The sequence below is a fragment of the Trichechus manatus genome, unplaced genomic scaffold, assembly GCF_000243295.1.
Source record: "Trichechus manatus latirostris isolate Lorelei unplaced genomic scaffold, TriManLat1.0 scaffold00101, whole genome shotgun sequence".
In the NCBI taxonomy this organism is placed as follows: Eukaryota; Metazoa; Chordata; class Mammalia; order Sirenia; family Trichechidae; genus Trichechus; species Trichechus manatus.
The window spans coordinates 10,099,635-10,108,427 of NW_004444037.1; the positions used below are offsets into that span (position 1 = coordinate 10,099,635).

Here is an 8,793-nt window from a genome sequence, read left to right on the forward strand (position 1 = left end):
CAAAAATCCTCACAACTGGACCAATAAGCAACATCATGATAAATGGAGAAAAGATTGAAGTTGTCAAGGATTTCATTTTACTTGTATCCACAATCAACACCCATGGAAGCAGCAGTCAGGAAATCAAAAGACACATTGTATTGGGCAAATGTGCTGCAAAAGACCTCTTTAAAGTGTTGAAAAGCAAAGATGTCACCTTGAAGACTAATGTGCACCTGACCCAAGCCATGATATTTTCAATTGCATCATACGTATGCGAAAGCTGGACGATGAATAAGGAAGACTGAAGAAGAATTGACGTCTTTGAATTGTGGTGTTGGTGAAGAATATTGAATATACCATGGACTGCCAAAAGAACGAACAAATTTGTCTTGGAAGAAGTACAACGAGAATGCTCCTTAGAAGGAAGGATGGCGAGACTGTGTCTTACATACTTTGGACATGTTGTCAGGAGGGATCAGTCCCTGGAGAAGGACATCATGCTTGGTAAAGTACAGGGTTAGCAAAAAACAGGAAGACCCTCCACGAGATGGATTGACACAGTGGCTGCGGTAATGGGCTCAAGCATAACTCCAATTGTGGGCATGGTGCAGGACTAGGCAGTGTTTCATTCTGTGGTGCATGGGGTCGCTGTGAGTCGGAACTGACTCGATGACCCCTAAAAACAGCAACATGAAGGAAATGTATAGTATATACTGCAGGAGAAAACAAGTTGGTGCATAGGGGGAGGAGAAAAATCAGTTGCTGTACAGTTGATTCTGACTCATGGGGAAGGGGAGGTGATTTAGATGAGGGATGGTGGGTTGATGAAGAAGACCTTTCTGAGGGAGTGACTTGAGGCCTGAACATGGTAGGAGGGAACTGGGGGGAAGTAGAGGAAGGAATGCTGTGTCAGTGTGGGCTTCTGGTGTCTCAGGGCACCCTTTGTATATACAAATATTTATGGCCACTTAGGTTTTAAATTAATATCTAAATTGTCAACATCAAAATGTAAAAACCTGGTTTCCAGTTCATTAAGCCTTCAGTTCAACTTGTAAATCTTGATATAGTACTTACACACCTATTAAAATAACAATCACCTTAATTCAAACTCAGCATACTAAATGTCCTTAAAAATCAGTTCTAATTTATAAGCTCAGTTAATTAAATTTCCTAAACCATTTAACTTGCATTAATAAGCTGAATAAATTCAATTTCCTTTTTAAGTACTTCAAATAACTGACAGGGCAAATTTACAATTGTCACAAGCCTTTCCTAAGTACCTAAGTAACCCTAGAAATCTATGTAATTAAATATATATGTGGTAAGTTGAGCTCTCTTAGATGTTCCAATTTCATTTTAAAAATGAGTCAAATTCTTTTCAATTTCAAATCAGTTTAATATCAATTATGCATTTCAAGTCAGAAGTAAAAATCAAATGTGCCAGATTCTCTTAGAATTATAGATATTTTAAATACCAACCACATCAGTTATCCTGAATGTTACAGAAGTATGAGTTTGATTTATCTCATTATCTCTACACTGAGTCCTTACTTTTCTCAGGGATTAGAAAGTCAGTAAGGGAAGCAGATTTACCTTCTCAGATCTAATGGGGTTTCTAGGTCAAAAATTCAAGACCACTATACTGTTACTTATTGATAAGAAATCAGAGATTGAAACATGGGACCCAAGGCTTACATATATACAAGATATTCAACTTAACCACAGCTGGATATTATATATATGAGTCTCCCTCCTCCAATTCCTATGTGCCACATCCTTCATGTGGTATTAATTTTGTTTAGGTATGAAAATGGAGGGTGCTGTAAGTCAGAATTGACTTAATGGCATCCAACAACAACAACAAGTATAAAAATTACAGCCTTACCTATTTTTAAACTCTTCTAACTTTTATCATCTAATTTAAACAGATGAAATTCTAAAATATCATGTCCCCAACCTCCCCTAAATTTCATTCATCCAGTCTCTTTCCTACCTGATGGAATTCTGCATTATTTTAAAGGTCATCCCACTGGATCCTGAATTTGTTACATTGTTACATCTGGCTCATTGGTTACTAATTTGAAGTCATTCTAATGATATCTACCCATAAATGGATTTTTAATTTATATTTTAATAAAAGTAACATATTTACTTACATATAATAAATGAGGAGTCCCTGGGTAGTGCAAATGGTTAATGTGCTCATCTGCTAACTAAAAGGGGAGACTCAGAGGAAAGTTCTGGCAAGCTACTTCCAGAAAATCAGCCTCTGAAAACTCTATGGAGCACAGTTCTACTCTGACACACTTGAGGTTACCATGAGTCTGGGCCAACTTCTCTGCAACTGGAAAAAAAAAAAAAAGAAAAGAAAGCAACAAAATTAACACCAACATACTAACAGGCAAAAAACAATATTAAAAAAAAAATTACAATGTATGTTAACTCTTCCTTTTTGAGTATCATTGTGTACTCTTAGCTTTTCAGGTGCGATTTATTTCAGTGAGCTATAATAATTTTTCTCCTTTTAATATCAAAATTTTTACAACTTAGTCTGTGGAAGCCCCTTTAAGCTGGTTCTCTACATCTTTAACAATATCTCACTTATAGGGAAAGAATTTTTTTTTCTAGAAGAGGTCTCAGACATCTTGAAATTCCCTCCCTCAATGTGAATACTCACATGAAAGTACTAAATGATGCTCACAGATTAACATTACAGTTTCTCTTGTTCCCACTAGTGATAAGCAGTCAAATTACTTTGTCTAGAATCATGAAATTTCATCTACTTAAACATTCCCTATTCTCTGTGGTTCATCTATTTTAAGGTTTGTTTTCAATTTATAGGAATAGCTGTCCATTCTAGTTTAGTGGCAACTTTCCGCTACTATAGGTTAAGGGAAGTCCAAATGATGAGATGGGTGGAACACTGCAAGCAGTTCCACCCTCAAAGTCAGGTTTAAGAGTTTCATTCAGCTACCATCTGGCCCACTCACTGTGAGTCAATACATGGCTACATATGCATTCTTCCTTCCACTGTCCACAAAAATAATATTTCTGGTAATAGTAGGTTAACTCCTTTTATATATGGTTTTGAAATGAAAGTTTTCCAATTTTTCTTTACTTTTCTTTGACTCTATCACTTTTCTTTTCTCTATCTCACACAGCATTTGCTTACTGACTGTACCTGTACCCTGTACCTGTTGCCGTCTAGTCAATTCTGACTCACAGCTTACTGACTAGGTATTGTCGTATCAAGCTATATGTTCAAATTATAATATTATTTAATTAGGTTTGCTATGTGTAGTTCTGATATTCTAAAGTCATTTAATGACATGGTTCATGCAGAGGAAATAGCATGATCTGAATGAGGCAAGAAAGGGTTTGGTGAATTTGAGGAAGAAAACAATCTCATGATGGGTGGAGCTTAGCGAGTAAGTGAGAGATGAAGCAAGAGAAGATGTTTGGGGCAAGATCATGTATTGGTCGCTCTATTTGCTCTACTAAACTACTAACTCTACTATGAATTAATATACTTAAGAGAGTCAAATAAGTTACAGTATGTTTGAATTTTGTAAAGTATAACATAAAAAAAATAAAAAAAAACCCTTGCTGTTGAGTCAATTCTGACTCACAGCAACCCTATAGGACAGAGTAGAACTGCCCCATAAAGTTTCCAAGGAGTGACTGGTGGATTCCAACTGCTGACCTTTTGATTAGCAGCCAAACTCTTAACCACTGTGCCCCAAGGGCTCCAAAGTATAACATAGTACATATAAAAGCAAACAAATGCAAGTTCCTGAGAAGAAAAAAAGAGAGAAATGGGTACTTTTTGGTTTATCTGCCAAAGGAGAGTAAAGTGTTTGCTGAAGATGATGATTTCTTGACCACATAACTTTCATGGAAATTTACTGGAGATTAAATCATTCAAAATTATATACTAAGTGTGTGTCAGAAAATTGAACTGAGATGTAAAACAACAAACTTGATATTGGTTTGAAACTAATGAAACTGTATTAAATAAAATAATTGATACATAATAAAACAGTATTGTGTATCTGAGTGAAAAACACTCAATTTTCTAAAATCATTTCTGGAGTAAGTTCTTTAAAATGAAGGAAATGAAGTAAGCTTTTTTCTGAAAAAATGGGATATAAAATTTAAAATCATTTGTTATTGCTTTTACAGGTGGTACCATAAAAACATTACCAGAAATCAGGCAGAACGTCTATTGAGACAAGAGGTAATTCAATTCATTCATGACTAAATCTATGAATATATTCAAAATTTCTGAGAAAGCTACATTATGAAGATTTTTAACCAACCAAAAGTGTTTATTACCTCCTGTTCTTTTTAGTTCTAAAATATTGTTACAACTTCATGTCCATTACACACTTTCTGAAAAATTGTAAATCAGATATATTTGTATCAGATCATATTTTCCACTGACTTCATCATAATTTCAGAAATGTGTTTCTCCTGAAATGATTTCAACTGTAAATCATTGAGACTCCTTCATTCATTCCAAAGTGTACTTTCCCGGTAGAGTCTGTATTTGTTGCCCACGCAACCCTTGCAAGAAAGGTGGCCTAATATACGCTCTATCCTCATGAGTTTAACTTAGGCTCTTTCAAACATAAACATATCAAAATACACGGTGCAGTACTTTCTTTGTTCTTTAGAAACAAAGGGAAGAATAGAGTAGCCAAAATACGAAACTCAGATCAAAACTGCTCATTTAGGTCAAAACAAAACTAAACTGCATACAGTTTAAGTTTCCAACTGATGGTAAATATTAACTGTGGGTAAATGTAGAGTCAAAACTAGAAATTAGGTAAGAGATCTGTCAGATATTGAGGAAATCTAAAAATGTACATGAGAAAGATGAGTTCCATAACTAAAAACCCAATACCAGTAATGGCTCAGGACACAAGGAAGCCCCAATTAATAGCATAAAAATGGGCAGAGAGTATGAGGGACATCTCCAGCCTCAGGTGGTGGTGGAGATGCAGGTCGGAGGACAGGCCTGACTTCCCTTGCTTAGAGGAAGCTGAGCGTGGTGTCTGCCTGGCATGGCAACAGCAGGTGACCATCTGTGAAGTGATAGTAGTCAGTCCAGGGGAGAAATAAGATACTATGACAGGTAGGCTGAACCAGAGAGGGAAAGTCCAGGAGTAGGTCCACAGTAAGCAAGTTGGTCACAAGTCGTATGGCCAAAATCACTGGGCTGAGCCAGTTCAACATCAGGGTTTAAGTATCTGAAAGAACGCCAGAATAAAGCAAGGATCTGATTGCTCTACAGAGATGAGGAATAAACCCAAAAAAACCCAAACTCATTGCCGTCGAGTAGATTCCAACTCACAGTGAATCCATAGGTTTTCCAAGGCTATAAATCTCTACGGAAGCAGACTGCCATGTCTTTCTCCCAAGGAGCAGCGGGTGGTTTCGAACCGCTTACCTTTCGGTTAGCAATCAATCTCTTTAACCACTTCGCTACCAGGGCTCCTTGAGATGAGGCATAGGGACTTATATAAAAAAAAATCTCATGTGCCCACAACCCAGATAGAACAGATACTAAAATTTGGCCATCATATTTTTTAAAGAAATAAAACATTATAGATACAGTTGAAACCCACCCCTTCATCTTATTTGTCCTCCTCTACTCCCCAGAGGGAATCACAATTAGAAGAATGTGTTTCCATTTTGTCCATGTGTTTATACTTTGGTAATATATGTATGTCCATAAACAATTTAGAGTGTTCTTTTGTATGTTTTACTATTCAGCATAAAGGGGATCATATTGTGGGTCAATTTTAAAAATTAAACATTATATTTTCAAAATTCACTCATATAACCTAAATATAGATCAAATACATTCTTTTACCTGTTTATAGTATTTCATTGTATGAGTATACATAATTGTATCCGTTTTGCTGTTGACAAACATTTGAATTGTTTCTAGTTTGTTACTATTACAAACAGAGCTGTAGTGAACTTCCTTGTAAATGTCATTTTGTGCACAGGGTGAGGGTTTCTTTAGGTTATACCCAGAAGTGGGATTATTTGGTCACAGAGTATGTGCATATTTAACATTACTACCAGTCACCGTGGATTCCAACTCACGGTGACCTCATATGTGACAGAGGAGAACTGTGCTCCATAGGGTGTTTTTTTGTTTTGTTTTTTTTCTTTGTATTGTGCTTTAAGTGAAAGTTTACAGCTCAAGTTAATTTCTTATTCAAAAATTTATACACATAATGTTTTGTGACATTGATTGCCATCCCCACAATGTAACAGCATGCTCCCCCTTTGCACCCTCGGCTCCCTGTGTCCATTCACCCAGTTCCTGTCCCTTCCTGCCTTCTTGTCCTGCTTTTGGACAGGAGCTCCACATTTGGTCTCCTATATTTGATTGAACTAAGAAGCACGTTCCTCACGTGTGTTATTTTTTGTTTTGTAGGCCTATCTATTCTTTGTCTAAAAAGTGGTCTTTGGAAATGATTTCAGTTCTGGTTAGCAGACTGTTAGGGGGACATAGTTTCGAGGGTTCCTCCAGTCATAGTCAGACCAGTAAGTCTGTCTTTTTACGTGAATTTGAATTCTATTCTACATTTTTTTCCTGCTCCATCCAGGACTCTGTGTTGTGATCCCTGTAGGGCGGTCATTGGTGGTAGCCGGGCACCATCTAGTTCTTCTGGTCTCAGGCTGGTGGAGTCTCTGGTTCATGTGGTCCTTTAGTTTTTTGGGCTAGTATTTTTCTTGTGTCTTTTGTTTTCTTCATTCTCCTTTGCTCCTGGTGGGATGAGACCAATAGATGTATCTTAGCTGGCCGTTCTCAGGCTTGTAAGACCCCAGACACTATTCACCAAAGTGGGATGTAGAACATTTTCTTTATAAACTTTATTACACCAATTGACCTAGATGTCCCCCAAGACTATGGTCCCCAGGTCCCAGCCCCAGCTACTCTGTCCCTTAAAGTTTTTGAATGTATCTGGGAAACTTCTATGCTTTTGCTTTGGTCCAGTTGTGGTGACTCCCCCTGTATTGTGTGTTGTCCTTCCCGTCACTGAAGTTGACACTTGTCTACTAATCTAGTTAGTGATTTCCTCTCCTCCTCCCTCCTCTGTGTGTAAGCCTTTCCTTGAGTTCTTATAATAGCAGTCTCATACAATATTTATCCTTTTGTGACTGACTTATTTAACTCAGCATAATGCCCTCCAGATTCATCCATGGTGGTTAAGAGCTCGGCTGCTAACCAAAAGGTCAGCAGTTCAAATCCACCAGGCATTCCTCAGAAACCCTATGGGGCAGTGCTACTGTGTCCTATAGCGCTGCTATGAGTTGGAATCGACTCGATGGCAATGGGTTTTGTTTTTTTCTTTTAATGGCTAATGATCTTGATTTCCTCATATGTCTGTAAGCTGCTGGAATGTCTTCTCTGGTGAAGTGTCTGCCCATATCCTTTGCCCAGTTTTTAATTGGATTATTCATCTATTTGTTGTTGAGGTGTTGCAATATCTTGTAGATTTTAGAGATTAGACTCTGATCGGATTTTCATAGCCTAATTTTTTTTCCCAGTCTGTAGGTTTTCTTTTTACTCTTTTGGTGAGCATAAGTGTTTGATTTTTAGGAGCTCCCAGTTATCTAGTTTCTCTTCTGGTGTTTGTGCATTGTTACTTATGGTTTGTATACTCTTTATGCCACATATTAGGGCCCCTAGCATTGTCCCTATTTTTTCTTCCATGATCTTTATCATTTTAGATTTTACATTTAGGTCTTTGATCCATTTTGAGTTAGTTTTTGTGTATGGTGTGAGGTATGGGTCCTATTTCATTTTTTTACAGATGGACATCCGGTTATCCCAGCACCATTTGGTAAAGAGACTGCCTTGTGTGCTGTCACATTGTTAGGATTACAACTAATGTCACAAAACAATATGTGTACAAAATTTTGTATAAGAAACTAACTTGAGCTATAAACTTTCACCTAAAGCACAATTTAAAAAAAAAGAAAGAAAAAAAAGAGACTGTCTTTTCCCCCATTTAATGGATTTGGGGCCTTTATCAAATACCAGCTGCTCATAGATGGATGGATTTATGTCTGGGTTCTCAATTCTGTTCCATGAGTCTATGCGTCTGTTGTTATACCAGTACCAGGCTGTTCTGACTACTGTGGCTGTATAATAGGTTCTAAAATCTGGTAGTGTGAGGCCTCTCACTTTGTTGTTCTTCTTCAGTAATGCTTTACTTATCCAGGGCCTCTTCCCTTTCCATATGAAGTTGGTGATTTGTTTCTCCATCTTGTTAAAAAAATGCTGTTGGAATTTGGATTGGGATTGCATTGTCTCTGTATGTTACTTTGGGTAGAACTGACATTTTCACAATGTTGAGTCTTCCTGTCCATGGGCATGGTATGTTTTTTCACTTATGTTAGTCTCTTTTGGTTTCCTGCAGTAGTGTTTTTTAGTTTTCTTTGTATAGTCCCTTTATGTCCCTGGTTAGTTTTATTCCTAGGTACTTTGTCTTCTTGGGGGCTATTGTAAATGGTATTGATTTGGTGATTTCCTTTTTGATGTTCTCTTTGTTAGTGTCAAGGAATTCTACTGATTTTTGTATGTTATCTTGTATCCTGCTACCTTGCTGAAATCTTCTATTAGTTCCAGTAACTTTCTTGTGAATTCTTTGGGGTTTTCTGTGTATAAGATCATATCATCTGCAAATGGGGATAATTTTACCTCTTCCTTACCAATTAAGATGCCCTTTGTTTCTTTTACTTGCCTTATTACTCTAGCTAGGACCTCCAGCACAATGTTGAATA

General features: G+C 37.1%; 1 protein-coding gene across 1 annotated transcript in view; it reads left to right on the top strand.

Moving 5' to 3' along the window:
- The window catches only part of TXK (TXK tyrosine kinase), a 92,484-nt gene that overhangs the window by 31,601 nt on the left and 52,090 nt on the right, over positions 1 to 8,793 (top strand). The window contains exon 6 of the mRNA XM_023737381.1: positions 4,165 to 4,219. Within this exon, the coding sequence (XP_023593149.1) occupies positions 4,165 to 4,219 (55 nt within the window). The remainder of the gene's footprint in view (positions 1 to 4,164; positions 4,220 to 8,793) is intronic.